Genomic DNA, 15,554 nt, shown 5'->3' with positions numbered 1-15,554 from the left:
TCGCGATACCGTTTTAGCGGGCCTAACGTGTTTTGATTGGCCGAGGCTTTTACACGCGAACAGCGCGCCTTACTCGTGTTGTGTTGTTCCTCATTTATTTCGAACGAAATTCTGGTGTACATGATGTCATGATGAGTGCCCAAACTGGGACTTCTTCTGCTGTTACACAGGCCGGCGTCTTCCCCGAGAAATGTCTCCCGCCGGAGGATGAATACCAATCTCGTGAGGAGCTATTGACGGCAATAAACACCTGGGCTGCAACAAGAGGGTTCGCGTTTGTCGCGCGGAAATCTACTACTAAATCGAGTGGTAGGAGAATCGTAACATACGCATGCGATAAGTCCTGGAAGCCTAAGGCCTCGACAGGTAAGGAATCAAAAAGGAAAACAACTGTTCGTGGGACTGGTTGCCCATTTTCGATTCTGGCCAAAGAATCACTAGATAAAACTCGCTGGATTCTGCAACACCGGCCCGATGAGCTACACTCAAAGCATAATCATGCTCCCAGTCACCATCCATCCGCACATCCTGTTCATCGTCAACTAGACGCCTCAGGTAAAGCAACCCTGTCGGAGCTCGTAAGAGCGGGAATCTCTCCGAGAGACATTCAGACCTACTTACGCCAACAGAACCCTGCTTCGCTTGCCACAAGACAGGACATATATAACCGTATTGCCAAAGTGAAAGACGACATGCATGAAGGTCAGAGCTCGATTCATGCTTTGATCAATCAACTGGATCGGGAAGGTTTCTGGAGCCGTGTTCGAGTCGATGATGATCAGCGAGTTACAGCCATATTATTTGCTCACCCTGGGTCTCTACATTATCTGCAATCGTATTCTGAACTTTTGCCAGAGGGGTCTTGGCAAATTAGCATGGTAGTTACCAGTCTTTGCAACGCGCTGTGGGTGGGGGCAACGACGGGGCCCGCTGCTTGCTCCTCACAGTACAGAACGTAAGCCCTTTATTTGTTATGTGCCGTGCCGTAAGATCATGCAGCTCATTCAATAGTGTATTATACTCTCCGGGTGTGGTGATATCTTGACACCATTTTCGCTACCGCAGATAAGCAAACGCAGTGCACAAACATAACCAACCCGCATGGTTGCGCCGCCTGCGTGCGCCGGCAGGCATTCAATTTCACGTCATATGGAACTTATATGTGTCAGAAGGTGGACGCCTACAGTACTTATCTTGGGCATGTCTTGCTATTGATTCCAGGTGTTATCAAGCCTTGAAAATAAGCGAGCCGAAAGCTGTTCAGTTGTTCCCATCGCCCAGACTTCTTGTTTCATTATTTCGATCCCCCCTTTTCGGACCAGCAGATGCAGCGCCGCACTTCTGAGACGTTCTTTCAGGAGAAATGGCAGGATTTTCTCATCATGGTTGCACGAGGGCATTTGCTTTGGCGGGAATGCCGGTTCATCTATTCAGCAGCCGTGTCCAGACGCGGTCGCAGCAGAGAGTTTTAAGCTTCGAGCTGAACGTTCGTTCCAACACAGAAACGGGGCATTCATATCATGTGCATGGATGCTGCCAATCATTTGCCCAGCTACGCCTGAGCGTCGACTGAAAGAAAGAGACGGCTGGGCTTCATGGGCTTCAGAGTAGAGGATTCTACTGACGGACGAGGATATTCCTTTCCCGACATTGGATTTCGAAGTCGGAGATGGATATTCGTAATGCTTCATTCAGATATTATTGCGTTCTGCCTTCTTCGAATATGGTCTCGCGATGGGAATGGGATGGGGATTTACGGTAAAGTCTCTGGGACACCCCAGTGTGCCGAGTGCGTTCGCCTGTGTTACAAACACAGCCTCAAGCCGACGGATGCTAAGTTTACTCTACAGTCCTTAGAATGGCTACGGGCATACATAGACACTATGTGCAGCCAATCATGACAGAAATGCTTCGTTCTAGGTTAAAGGCGGTATTTCAAGACAAGAGTCGATCCGAAATAGACCTTGAGTCCCGTATATTTCCTTGGCAGTCCCCGAGCCAGTCAGCAGAGTAAATCGCGATGCAAACCTTCAGTGCCTTACTTCTCGCCTTCAGTGCGGCCACATACGCTGCTTCTGTTGACACAACTGGCCAAAACCAAATTGCTCTGTGGGTCCCAAATCCGTGTGACAAGCTTTGGGATCTGTCAAACGATCTACGCCAGTCCTTTATCAAACTCCAGAAGGACAAGGTTTCTGATCTCAACGTGATCACGGCCTATGTCACGTACACTGTGTCATCTATTTCGCCCAGTTCAACTGATACATGGTCGTTTAACACCCAGGGACCAACCCCGATTCTCACTAGTGCATACAACTCTGCTGAATGTTCATCGTATTATCCTCCACCGGCAACAGGCACTCTTCAACCAACAGGTCCAAGCACGACGGTGAATCATGCTGCAATACCAACAACAAACACGCTGTCATCGACAACAAACACCGCTGCTACATCAACGGCAACCGTGCCGTCATCAACAACGAATGCCGCTGTTACATCAACGCCAATCGATACCGCCCAGACCCGGTCGACAACATCCTCTACACCAGGCTCCACGTCTACGAATACAAACACAGCATCTGCAACGTCAGTGACCTCCCATAACGCGGACAACCCAACAACAAGCGTGCCATCACCAGTGTCAAATACTGTGACAAGCCCCCCTGTAAAGACTGCTATATCTTACACAAGAATCTCTTGCTTCGAAGTGCGAAGATTTTTGGTAAATGAGACCCTGGTGACAGAGTTCGCAGCGGACTTCTGTCAGCAGGTATCTGATGGTAAAATTAAACCACAAAACGAAGTATGGCAATCGCCCAGTGGTAAATACGTAGATGAAGAACATGGGGTTGCATACGATATAAGCATTAGAAACACCCAAAATGACTCTCCTACAGGAAACCCGGTACCGAACTTTTCGGCCTTTTATTACACATGCGGGGTGGCGATCTTTTTTGCTTGGAAGGATTGTAAGTACACCACAGAACGCCCGTCCCTGGGCTGATGGCTTGATCCGTCTTAACAATGAGCTTAGGTCATAGCAACGGCGGCTGGGGTGGAGCCCTCAATTACAAAGGATTTGACTGGATAATTCAGCCTAAACCACTGGCCGGATAATGTGTTTCCTGCCTCTGCCTCGTAGGTGGGAGGGTCGACAGGAAGGGGGGGAGGCTTCATATGATCTGATTATGAATACTATTAGTTGGAAGCCAAATCGTATGGCAGGCAGAGAAAGGGAGGCGAAGAGACTTTCCAGGGTCGACATTTGCCCACTTACACCACTCTGAAAAGAATCATGATGAGGACGTCTGTAGAATCCTCTACGCTTAATACTACTTCCTAAATATGTCTCAGCGTTCTTCTTTTTGTGTCATGCCCTGCCCGTTGTTTTCCAGCCAACGCTGTTAAGAAATGCGTGCATAGTTCTATTACAGTCTCAGTTCTAGGAGTAATACAGTCTAGAGAGTGTGATGACCTTGCTAATACTTTAGACAGGAAATCGCAGTATGTTCAGATACCAAATTGGCCATGTAAGGTAAATTACCTTTGGCAGGGATGCCCACGGGCCTGAATTCACATTAGCAGCAGAGCACGTCTAAAATCGTCGTGTTTCTGTAAGATCGGTTGTGTGTACAATATCAACTCAGGTATTGTGTCCACTCCTCCAAGCCAGGGACTCGTAGTAATAGCCCGACAATGTAGCCAAAAGAATGAGGCTGCTGTAGAAAACGCAGTCGCCATTTCATTCCTCTTGGGGTTTGGTAACCGTATGATAGATGCTGTGGTAGCATTGAAAGACTTCATTCAAAGAGTTTGCCCCTTGTCCTTGCTCGAAGCAGTGAACCATCCCTCCCAGGTCTCATCGCGTTCATCGGGGCTGATCAAATCGGACAGCCTAGCCTATCGAACAAATGAAGCATGACTTCCACAGCCGATGCAAAAATGTCAACCGCTGTTTTGGTCAGTCTTTTTAGCCTTCCCGCCACTCCATCCAAAATCAGGAGCATCATTTCTACACCCCATAGCAGTCGCCTGGGCAGCCAGTAGACCAGATCTAACATCACGTTGACGCCTGAAGCAGTTGGTATCTCAAAGTCAGTCGTTTTCTTTTCTTTTTGGACATGTACGCCTATTCGTTGTGAGGTGCTGAAAATATTACACCAAGAGGCTAACCGGAATTACACCGCCTGGCCGAGCTGCAGGAAGATGGAATGATATGCTGAAGTACAGTAATGGATTTATCGTAAAGACATGGAGTGAGAGATGTGTCAGATAGTAGAGAACCGGAGACTCACGTACGGGATGTGCCAAAGTAATTAGTGGGCAACGCTTCTTGGTTGTGGGAAGTACGCTTCAGATACTGCACTTGTCTCCGCGCTGTCGTGCTACGGTCTGTTTGAGAACGAGGGCCACCACTTCCTGCACGTCCCTGCTGCCACGATGGAATTCTATATGTGGCATCAACTCCTCAGACAACCCCACTACAAAACAACCTCCCTATCTCCCTCGGGTTGTAGTCCCTATATTGAAGGATGACGAAGAGACTGACGACTCTCTGAAAGTAGTTAAAAGATTTAAGAAGGCACATGTCGATTGGCCAGCCACGGCGACACAGGTGAATGACTGGAGCCACTGCCTGCCAAATGGTAACACGATGAAAGTTGACGTTACGTTCCGTTTTGCATCAACTAGGTGCAGGAAAAGCGGCAATTTAAGACGCCCCACGCGCACTTAAAGGTTGCACGATGCGGAGGGAAAGTCTATTCCGCTTCTCCTCCCCAGCATTGTTGCCAAACCAGTCAAGAGGGATTGGCGCTGTGACACGACAAAGGAAAATACTGCCGCTCAAAGTTCGCGCGCCGCCTATAAACCGTTATGGACATTATCATGACATTAAGCACTAAGTTTCTCGATTTTGTGCAGACTCATTTGCTCGTGACGGGCATTGAGGATAAGATGGTCCACGGTCGGCTAACATGCCCTGTACCAGGTTGCTCTGGCGACTATTTCATGGTCACACAACTCATCTCAAGAGGCGGTTCGTTTTATTCAATGCATTTGACTGATCAAAGTCGTCATGTAGCTACAACTAGGAGCCCAAAATGGCCTACTATCTCAGAACCACAGGCTCCAGAAGCTCGTCTTGCCTTTGTAGTTTAAGAAATCTCAATTCACCAATCTCTGGCTTACTTTCAAATGAACATCTTATGAGTTGATTCACACTGTCAAACGATATTCCGCCCCAGTCGAGGAAGCGTCCTGACCCACTTGGACACTGTTGTGTATATAACTGGGAGCTTCGTCCTCTTGACTTGAGTAGTGATCAAGGCTAATAGCACACAAGTGAAGATATCACAGGGTGTCATGCCGCCGACGCACCAACAGCACCTAGCGTCTGCATCCAACCGACCGTCTCGCCAAACACGACGGCACATTTCCCATGTTGAAATTTGTCTAGTATTCAATAGTCAATTCCACAGTAAAGCATAAGCCAACGGCCAAAAAGAAATAAAGCGAGCTAAATGAAGGGATCTGTTTTTGGATGCTCTCTGATCAAGTTGATGGTCCCAGCAGCTTTCCAAAATAAAATGTATTATCACGGTGTGCTCAGCCACCGAGGTGAGGGCGAAATATCACTATTTTCATTCTTCTTTCTTTCATCTATAGGAGCTGCAGACGCGCTAGCAGAACCCTCATCCCATTTCCAGCTGTGGTTGCCTATTTTGCAGCCGAATTGTACTTCGTCATTGCCTTGATAGCCTCTACATGAGCATGTTTGGCAAGTTCACCAGGCAAAATGAGCCTCACCGAGGTCTGTATTTCTCTTTCAGATATCGTGGACTTTTTATTGTACGCGGCCAGCTTAGCGGCTTCATGGGCAATACGCCCGAAAATATCTAGGTAGCTTAGAAATCTGGCCTTCTCGCAGTGGAAAAGAGATATGAGCCTTACCCTTCACAAAAGAGTTCATGATCGACATTGCTCGGTTAGAGATACCAGTATCAGGATGCGCGTTCTTCAGGACTGGCGTAAACGCGACTCAGCTAGGAACACGCCCTGCAATCCAAGTCCTCCACGTACCTTTATAGATGTACGAGCTGTAAGTCTCTTTGCGACTCTTTCTCCTCTTCTTCTGTTCCCCGTCGCTTGCGCTCTTGATTGCTGACATGGTGCTGAGGGATAGTAACAAGTAGAATTATGCTGCAACAAGCACTATACGGCAGTGCCAGAATATGTAGCACTTAGGTAGTGCTATGGCTGATGATGATGCTTGAAAGGTGGCCATTTTATGTTTCTTTCACGCAACACATAGAGTTGTATTTCTATCTACGCACGAATTACGGTGATGTAAAAGAATTTGACAAACATCAACTCGTAGTGGTGTCGGGTGTCTTGTCCAACGTCTCGAAAATGGCGGCGCTTGCTAATGTTAGATAACTTACGAACGACTAAGAATAACCACGGCCTCGACATATGGTAAACGCTCCTGGCGCCGCCTGACTCAAATATCCCTACCAGTTTCCAAGGTTGCCGCAAAAAGAATGACTCCGATTCTGATTTCGATACATATCAATCAGATTTTGCATCCGCCTGAATACTAGCGTGTATAGTTTCATGGCTAGCCCATGTTGATACGACAGGGCCGCTATTGTGCGTTCTACTAAGCTTTTTGATTTTTGATGACGTTACCGGGAACGCTGATGATGATTGCAGTCGCCACATGAGCAACAATAGTTCCCCCGGCGATGAGACAGGAAACAGCATATTTTCCGCCTGCAACACCTTTCTTCCAAGCACTCCTCGCAACACCGTAATCGCGCCTTACCACATCGCCAGCACAATACCTAGCTTCCAAGGCGCTTGCAAGAAAGGGGGGAGCATGGTGTGCGAGCGAAAAGTTCGCAGAAGGTAGTCTTTGTCATCGTGTTCAACCACGCAACACCACCCCCCCTCGGAGCCCTCAGGCCTGGGACCCTGTCGGACGTCACACTTCGTTTTTCGCAGCCTCTTGACAAGATTTTCGACGAATTTATTTCTTTGTGGGTACTCAAACGTAACCATATGCGTATTTGTCCAGACGTTGAACGAAATCTTCAAGTTGCTTATTGTCTGTTTGCTTGAAATGAGAGTTATGTATCGATGAAGCTGGGCTACGGGGCATGTTTCCACTTCTGACGTCTGATGCGAACGACGTCACGCCATTTATATGCTCTCCAACGCTATTGAATAAGTACATAGCCTAAAGTACACAGTTACTGTGACAACTCGATGAATATTTTTGCTGCTGTTCTTGGCTGAGAATTTTGGGGTCGCCTGCTGAACTCATTCATATTTAGGTACGCTAGGGTAAAAAAGGCATGCAACGAGTTTACAAATATGGATATCCACACAACTACGATCTGCATTTGAAACCGCGCATTTCGGAAGGGACAGAAACGAGTGGTTTGGATTTCATGACGATCCGCTCAGAACTTTGGATTCAATCAGTTGAACGTAATGGACAACATTTCTAATTTGAGCACTTTTGCAGTAAACTCATAGCCCCATCGCATACAATCGCATGGGTATTTCCCGCCAATACGACAAGCGACGCCTACCGTGACCCCCACGGTAGGGCTTTTGACGCAAGCACGGCCATCCTCGCCTTCGCTCATAGATTCGCCTGGGTTCCCAGTTCTCTTATGAACATTCCCGCCAGGTCTTTCGATTTACATCAGTCCAAGGTGCTCTAGAGAGGTGCGCGTCCACTGAGGTCTAGCCCCTGCAGTGGATTTTCCCCGACAACAGTATTTGTTGGAATATCGTGAGTCCACTTGCCAGCCCCGGTCTTTTTTTAAAAACCGACTCCACGTTATATCAATAGTGTTTCAAAGTTCAAATTCCACTCTTTTTTGAGGACGACTCCAAGGTATTTTGTATGGCTACTCATGTTCCATTCTTTTTTGTATGTACTCGTAGTAGTCGTCTAGCTAGTTGTCAATACACTCAGCTTGAACCGTTACGGTCGCGGCTGCGGGGGTCGCCAGGCTGCATATAGATTCTTATCTGTGAAATACACAGCCGCAGAATTTAACCCATAGCGGAAGTATTGCACCTAGGTATACGAGTGGATTCCTTATCGCGGATGGATTGCTTACTGGGGATACATACACAAGGACCAGTCCAGTAAAACGAAATAAACGCCCAAGCGAGGGGGCCGTACAGGCTAGCGAGTTAAATGTAATGAGAGAACACGTTGCACCGGAGATACAGTATGCACATGTTGGTAAACGCGCAGTGTGTTATAATGTCGGCCGCTTTAAAGTGGGACTGCAGGTAAAGAAGCACAAACACAATGTCCAGCATGTTGTTGATGATCAATTGGGCGTTCAAGCTTGCCGTCTGCGCGTAGTTGGCCGAGTTAGCAGCATGTTGTTGATGACCAATTGGGCGTTCAAGCTTGCTGTCTGCGCGTAGTTGGCCGAGTTAGAAGGAGACATATGCCGCAACCAGTACAGCTGAAGACCGCAAATATTTGCCCTTGGCCCTACACGTCAGTCTGGGCATTTGTCTTGGCGGGGTGGATTGCAAGACGAACGAGTATAGGTAGGCCGCCGGATGAGAATAGTGCTGTGCCCACACTGACCGAAGCGAGTCTGGCTGCGTGGCAACCGTCGAGTAGACTGATGCGGTGATGGAAAGCAGCATCTAGTTGCCATCGATAGAGCGAGGGATAGTATCATGAGAGGGGGGTGATATCGCTGCAAAGTAACTTGCAATCCCTTCTCCAGCAAACTCCCTCCATCAGCACCCATGGCTGGCTCCGTACAAACTTGCAGTCGCTTATCTCTCAAGTGGCGCTGTTGTCCTGCAATGCGGCCAGAAAAGAGTTTGTAGGAGGAGGTGATGCAACTGTTTGGAAGGAATGATTTGCTGGCTGAATATGTACACCGAACAGAAAACATGTACATTATATATGGCTGCTGACACCGGGGTTCTCGCACCACAATAACAAGTAACGCATTGGGGGTCTTGCACCACAATAACAAGTAACGCATTGTCGTGTGGACTGCGTCTGTTCACAACGATAAGCCAAGTTTTGCTAGCCAACGTCTTACGAATGGCGATTGGACTGGCTGCATCACATTCTGCACCGTCGCTTTTTGACTCCTGGCCTGCGCGTGGAGCCACGTTGGAGGTCACAGAGATGCATACTTCTCCCCGTATGAGCTCAAGGTGTCAGGTGACTGCAACAAGTTGCCAACCGCTGTCATAAACCAAGCATATCGCTGTATGAACTGCAGGCTGTCTAAAATTGGCAAGACTTTCATCATAAAGATCTCCACTTCATCACTTGAGCCTGTGGCACTGAACTCAGTCAGCCAGAGTGGTTTCCCAGGGCAAGCATCGTGGGCCCGGTGGAGAAACGAGATCATAGCATCTGCCTGTGTCGTTGAACCGTACCAGTGAACGACACAGAAGTCTACCTTGCAGCCTCTCTGTCCGCAAAGTTCGAGGAAACCACGTAGCCAGTCGAGACTCTTGGGATTATCTCGGGTGCTCCCAGCTTCGTTGCTTGTCACTGCGGGAGACCCGATGGCAACGTCAGAGTCCTGGCTCAGATACTTCATATGCGAATCAACCGCTCTTGCCACCGTCATGTCTGCTTGATCAGCATGATCGGGCTCATTAAATCCCAGAATATACTTAAGGCCTCGGGCGCGTAATATGTTCAGATTTTCCTGAAGTTGCGAGGCGGTGCTTTCGTTCCACAGCATGCGTTCATATTTTCCTGAAGTTGCGATGCGGTGCTTTCGTTCCACAGCATGGGAACAAATTCCACTTCTCTCGACAGTCCGTTGTCCTTCCAGTCCCAGTTGTAGGCCCATGTGCATTGTCGACATGGCCTGCGCAATGTGTTAACCAGCCGCGCATCGTTGTAGGCTAGTCCTCGTTTGCCAACTGTCGGGGGCGTTGATGTTAATGGCTTTTGGACGTTGGGTTCTCCAGGGCAGACACAACGTCGGGCTTGAACGAGATTCGCAATGCACACCAAATATAATGTGAAATTCATTGGAACCCCGAATGCCAGAAGGGTTCAATCAGACTTAAATACTACCCGACCATCCAATGGTCGCGATGGGGTGACGTCAAAGGGTTGGAATACGGGGTTTACGGAATTTCCGGTTTCGCACAATGAGAAGTCATAACCCAGCCCTCCGGAATGTCGTCTACTCGATAGTCTTCTATCCTCAAAGACTTACCGTTCACAAACCAATTTTCCCTAGTTTTCCGTAGTTTTCAAAATCGGCCACACGGAAAGGGTACTCTCGGGGTCCAAATTTAATCATTCGTCGATGTTATACAATTCGAGTGTCACATGCTGTACACTCGTGCACCTACGGAGCAGCAATGGGGCATGGCGAGCCCGGCGATCATCTCACCGCCAGTGCCAACCTCTCGCCAAAGAGGGGACCCAATAGGTGGCGACATCCGTAAGGCTTCGTCAATGCAAGCATGAAGAAAGATGCAAAGACTTGAGCCGTTGTCCAAGACGAATGTGCTCTTCGTGATCAAAAGTGTTCCGGATCTCTACGCACAGCCGCTCCTACGCATGGCGATTCCTACTCAGGTAGAACAACAGCGCACACAAAGCCGTGGTAGTGGTATCAAAGCCTGCAGGTTATATAGGTTGTAAGACACAATTCTCTTTGGCGTAAAGCTTGGTGGTGTGCCCAACTTTGCTCACATGCAACGATGAGCATGCCAATTTCTGACTGAATCTCTGCTGTTGGACATTGTCCCAACCACCTGGACAACTGAATCTGAGCGAAAACGTCGGTGTGTTGATCAAATCGCTGGCTTCGATTGGATATGGCACTTTTGACCCATCGCCAAAATGGCCTCATGCTTCTTGTGGCCTCTCTGAAGAGTAGCTTGTCAATTTTGAGCAGGGCAAGCAGCGGGATGTAGGAGCACACGGCCGGCCTAATTATCTGACTCTTGATATGATGGGTAATAAGGCGATGTTTTGCTGATCCCAGCAAATTGTACCCCTGGCCCAAGAGAAAGTCCGTCAAAATATCAAAACCCAAATATCCTGCCCAGTCCGTCATTTTCAGCGGTTCGCTCCAGTCATTCCCTTCTGTTTTCGAGATGAACCAATTTGGTCACAGAAATTCTTTACGTGGCCGATGAGCGAGCCCTCGAATCTTTCCATGTTTGCGTCTGTAAAGGCCTTGCCTATACACCGACGCTGTTGGCTGTGCTCGTTCTTTTTGTGTATGGTAAAGAGATTCACCGCTCTGGGATTGAACTGTGACAACCGGCGATGCTTTTCGGTGTTTCTTTTCATGCCGTATATGTCTATGAAGCTCGGTTAGCCGCCAGAAAAACAAGGCTAAGTCCAAGGAGTACGAGTGCCCCGCCTCTGTAGCCTTCCACGTTGTTAAACAGTAGCCAGTTTGGCCCATATCTAACAATAGGACCTGGAGTCCCATTAGTCAGTACGTAATCCGGCTACAGAACAGATGCATTATGCAAACCTAGAAGTACCATATCCGTTGTGCCGCTGCCAGATGTCGATGTGAACATGCCTAGAAGTAGCATATCCGTTGTGCTGCTGCCAGATGTCGATGTGAACATCATCTTTCCATGCGTGGTAGCCGGCGCGGACTATGCTAAATTTAGCCAGCAGCGGACCAGGATACTTAGCCAAGGGGTGGAAGAAAAGCTGATAAACCACATAAATCCGGAAGATTTACCTTAGCAGTAGCACTTGTCGGATAAACCTGCCTCTGTTGATCAAAACACGCAAGCATCTTGCCACCAGGGTGGCAAGTGGCGATAGGCAGCAGTATTCCGAAAGTATTAGAAATCTTAAGTTTACAGGGCTTAGGAGAAAAAAAAACACAACAGGAATGATAATATTTTTTGGAGAAGCTTTGTTAACATGAGTCTCATAATGTGACAGCACTATATGTGCCAGTCTGACGATGTGACAATCCTTGATTCCTTAGTTCCTACTATATTTGCCAGTCTGACGATGTCACAATCCTTGATTCCTTAGTTCCTTAGAGTAGAAACCCTTACCGAGAATGATATCACCAGGGCAAGGACGAGTATGGGCTGCATCTCAATGGGTTTCTGTTCCAGGTAGTTACGATTGTCCTCCATTGTGTTTGGTAGAATCTAGAGGTCAGAATGTACCGCTCAAATAAACCCTTAGGAGGTCTCATCCTCAATCTGGACAGGTCGATACATATAATACTGAGTATTATATGGCTCTTGGTGGTCAGGGGAAACGCCATGTGTTTGGCTCTGCCGAGACGTCATGGAAAGATATATCGTTGTGGGCAGCTACCTGTTACTAAAACTCCACTGCACATGCATAACGATGAGGAATGTGAAGTCGCACGGATATAACACTTTATGCATTGGCGTTGAGAGTGGGGAACTCGTACGCCAGATATGCAACTGGAGTATATATTGTTGCGTCCTTGGAGTGCCACGGCCAGTTGAAACATCTGCGACAAAAGGACGTTGGGGTGAGACTAGAAGAAAGTAAATCCGATACAAAAGGAAGTTGGGGCGAGACTAGAAGAAAGTAAATCCGAAGACCATGATCTCCGAAGTCTTGTTTCTGATACCACCTCTTTTGAACGTACTGGCGATATCCCGCAGTGACATTACTTGCCCTACGTACGCGCTCAGAGCAATTATTTTTTCATTAATCATAGCATCCACCACCCATGGCATCTTTTACCCACCATCCAATAATGCGTTGGTCAATTATGCCAATGGGCTCTTTCTGTCGTGGTATGTTGTCTGGTCCGCGAACACTCTCTTTATATACGACATCCGGTCGTTGAGGCGCCTTCAAATGAGAAGTGTACAGGGCCACGACTTCTGCTACTGGGAGCCGATACACGAGACCTCTGGGATGCGTCGACTCATTTGGGCACTTGATTTGTCCACCAATTTCCGGGGTCTGGGATGGATGTCTTCTAAGCCTGGTGTATCGTGGCCGACTGTCAAGCACCGGTGGTGTCCGACCACATCTTACGGACTAGCCAGGCGCATCCAGAAGGTTGCTGCGGATTGTCTGATCTTTTGTGGCGTGCGTTTTCTCGTCCACGAATCACCAAATATCCCGCATGGTACGTTGCAGTCTTCCACGATCCCGGCTAGAAGCTAACTATGGCTGGAGTGGACACGGTCTCTACTGCAATTGCGCTGCACTGCATCATGGATGGAGTACACGTAACGGTGACTATTGTCGCCGTTCATGTCTTGGGGCCTAGTATCCTGGGAACATGGGGAAGGTCAGAGTTATACCCTCCATTGTTTGGTAGGCTTCGGGACCTGGGATCCGTCAACTTGAAAGGTGAGATTCAATGACGAAGGATCTTGGTCGTTAGTTACAGATCTCGTGCTAACACTTAGTGTCTGCCAGCGTTCTGGGGGAGGCTGTGGCATGATATGCTGAAGGGGGGCCTGGTATGTCCGACTGAAAAGGCCGTTTCGCTGGCACCAAGGCGTTGTGCTCACGAAGGGGCGATGCAGTCCGCCTTATGCTTCGTTATCTCCGCCGTGGTACACGCTGCCGCGACATATTCAGTATCACAGAGTGTGTCAGCTGCCTTTCAAGTGTTTGTTGGATTCTCCGCCCAGATATTGGGCATAATGCTTCAGCAGGGCGCACGATCAGCGTTGTCTCTGAGCGACAGCCATGGACAGCGGCGAACGGTACAAGCGGCTAGTAAGGTCATAGAGGTTACGATTGGAATTGGCTGGATATGGTTATCGTTTCCAAGTATCTACAAAGATCCAGCTCTTCGGGCTGTCACCAACTCCGTAGACCAGCTCGTACTGGCCTGAATATGGAGCTGATGGTAGTTTGCTGCAGCTTGCCATTGTTCCTCCTAGTGTATTCTGACAAGTCAGTCAGTATTAATGCTGTATTAATATGTGCGAAGAAGGCTTTTCAAATATTCATTCTGACAAGTCAGTCAGTGTTAATGCTATATTAATATATGCGAAGAAGGCTTTTCAAATATTTAAAAGCGAAATTATCGAGGAGAGTACATACAATAACTACGCACTGAGGTTGATTACTCTGGCAGTTTTGCATTGAGCCTCCGTCGAAGCAACCCACAGAATACCCCACGAGATCCACTTGGGCAGTCTGCAGTAACAACCCTAGTCTAGTCCATTCTTCGCATTTTTTGCATTACTGTGCTTTCAGGCTACCGAATAGCAGTTTTAGCCGGAATACCCGTGCCATATGTATGACGATACTGGAAACGCATTGCCGCTGCGGCGATATAAAGAGAACCATAGTATGGCCAAACACGAATTTCCAAACAGAACTTCCAGCACATTATTTCCCCAACATTCTGTCTGATATCACCAGAAATGGGGTTCTCCAACCCAATTTTAAGCCATGATATCTGGTTTACGTCGAGAGATCATTGTGGCTCGTTCACACCGGAGAGCTTTCAGTTACACTATGACCGAGCACGCTCAATATGTCGTGAAATAGGTATTCACCACACTTATCGCATCCGTGTTTTTGCTATCCAAAACTAAAGGCGTCATATGTAGGATTGACCATAACCGACATCCGTGCTCACCCCGAAGTTCTGGGCATTCCACTTTGACCGTCCGTGAGAGCGTGAAAAGAACCCTCGAAATGACATCCACTGACCACTTCAGTGATCGCCACCTGGAATATGACCGCCTTCATCATTGCCACTATTCATCTCAATCTGTGCATTGGAATCCTCGGTTCTTTCTACATGTCTCGTCGAGATCTGTCAGACTTGATTAACGACGTACTGGACTTCAAGGCCTGCGGTGAGTTCATGCTGACCGAGGTAGGCCATGGTCTAGATGCACGCAACCTCGAGACAACCACGACGCTGTTGCCCAGTGGTTGTTTCGACCCGCGCAGTCCGAGCGAAGCAGTCTGGAAGGCGATGCCTCCCTCAACTCCTCTGTGTGGCGTGCCGCGCGTGGCGGTAGTATTTGCCCGTCTCATCGTAGACGGTCACGACCACGGCGTGAAGCCTTTTGTTGTCAAACTCTGCGATGCGCAGCCAATGTGCCGAGGCATTACGTCCCGCGTCTTGCCTGTTCGGCCGGGGACGAAGCCACCCGACCATACCATCACCAGTTTCGACCACGTACTTCTGCCATCGACCGCTTTGCTAGGGTCCAAATCCAAAGCAAGTGACACCCCACGCGACTTTCTGCGACAGATATGGAGAGTGTCCGTCGGAACGTTATCACTCTCCATCATGGGAGTGTCGTCCATCCGGGTGGGAAGCCGCATCGCGCTCTCCTACAGCCAGCGGCAGCTTGTCACTGCGGTCTCCGACGCAGTCAAGACCCCAGTACTCCACTTCAGCACCCAGAGGCAGCCGATTGTCAAGGGATTCGCAAGCTACGCCGTCCTGCAGGCATTTGCCAAGTGGACCATTGAGCAGTTCTGCAAGAAAACTGCGAGAGGCAACGTTCGGCAGGCATTGGCCACAGACTTCAAGGCAACAGTAATACGGGAAACGAGGGTT

General features: G+C 48.6%; 4 protein-coding genes across 4 annotated transcripts in view; 3 read left to right on the top strand and 1 right to left on the bottom strand.

Annotated features, from left to right (window-relative positions):
* Positions 1-2,020: 2,020 nt before the first annotated feature.
* Positions 2,021-2,604, top strand: MAA_00881 (uncharacterized protein; the record flags this gene model as incomplete). The annotated part of the gene is made up of 2 exons (XM_007818879.1): positions 2,021-2,235; positions 2,376-2,604. 2 exons carry the CDS (start codon positions 2,021-2,023, stop codon positions 2,602-2,604), a joined length of 444 nt encoding a protein of 147 aa, XP_007817070.1.
* Positions 2,605-9,179: 6,575 nt separating this feature from the next.
* MAA_00880 (Glycoside hydrolase) lies at positions 9,180-9,884 on the bottom strand (the record flags this gene model as incomplete). The annotated part of the gene is made up of 1 exon (XM_007818878.2): positions 9,180-9,884. One exon carries the CDS (start codon positions 9,882-9,884, stop codon positions 9,180-9,182), a length of 705 nt encoding a protein of 234 aa, XP_007817069.2.
* A 3,295-nt stretch (positions 9,885-13,179) lies between these two features.
* Positions 13,180-13,860, top strand: MAA_11426 (uncharacterized protein; the record flags this gene model as incomplete). Its single annotated transcript, XM_011413420.1, has 2 exons — positions 13,180-13,366; positions 13,436-13,860. 2 exons carry the CDS (start codon positions 13,180-13,182, stop codon positions 13,858-13,860), a joined length of 612 nt encoding a protein of 203 aa, XP_011411722.1.
* Positions 13,861-14,714: 854 nt separating this feature from the next.
* The window catches only part of MAA_00879 (Acyl-CoA oxidase/dehydrogenase, central domain protein), a gene marked incomplete at both ends in the record, with an annotated part of 1,687 nt that continues 847 nt past the window's right edge, over positions 14,715-15,554 (top strand). Inside the window, one exon of the mRNA XM_007818877.1 lies at positions 14,715-15,533. Coding sequence (XP_007817068.1) covers positions 14,715-15,533 — 819 coding nt within the window. The remainder of the gene's footprint in view (positions 15,534-15,554) is intronic.

Source organism: Metarhizium robertsii (assembly GCF_000187425.2).
Source record: "Metarhizium robertsii ARSEF 23 chromosome Unknown MAA_Scf_8, whole genome shotgun sequence".
Lineage (NCBI taxonomy): Eukaryota > Fungi > Ascomycota > Sordariomycetes > Hypocreales > Clavicipitaceae > Metarhizium > Metarhizium robertsii.
Note: the sequence above shows the minus strand (reverse complement) of the source record. Positions and strands in the feature narration are given on the sequence as shown.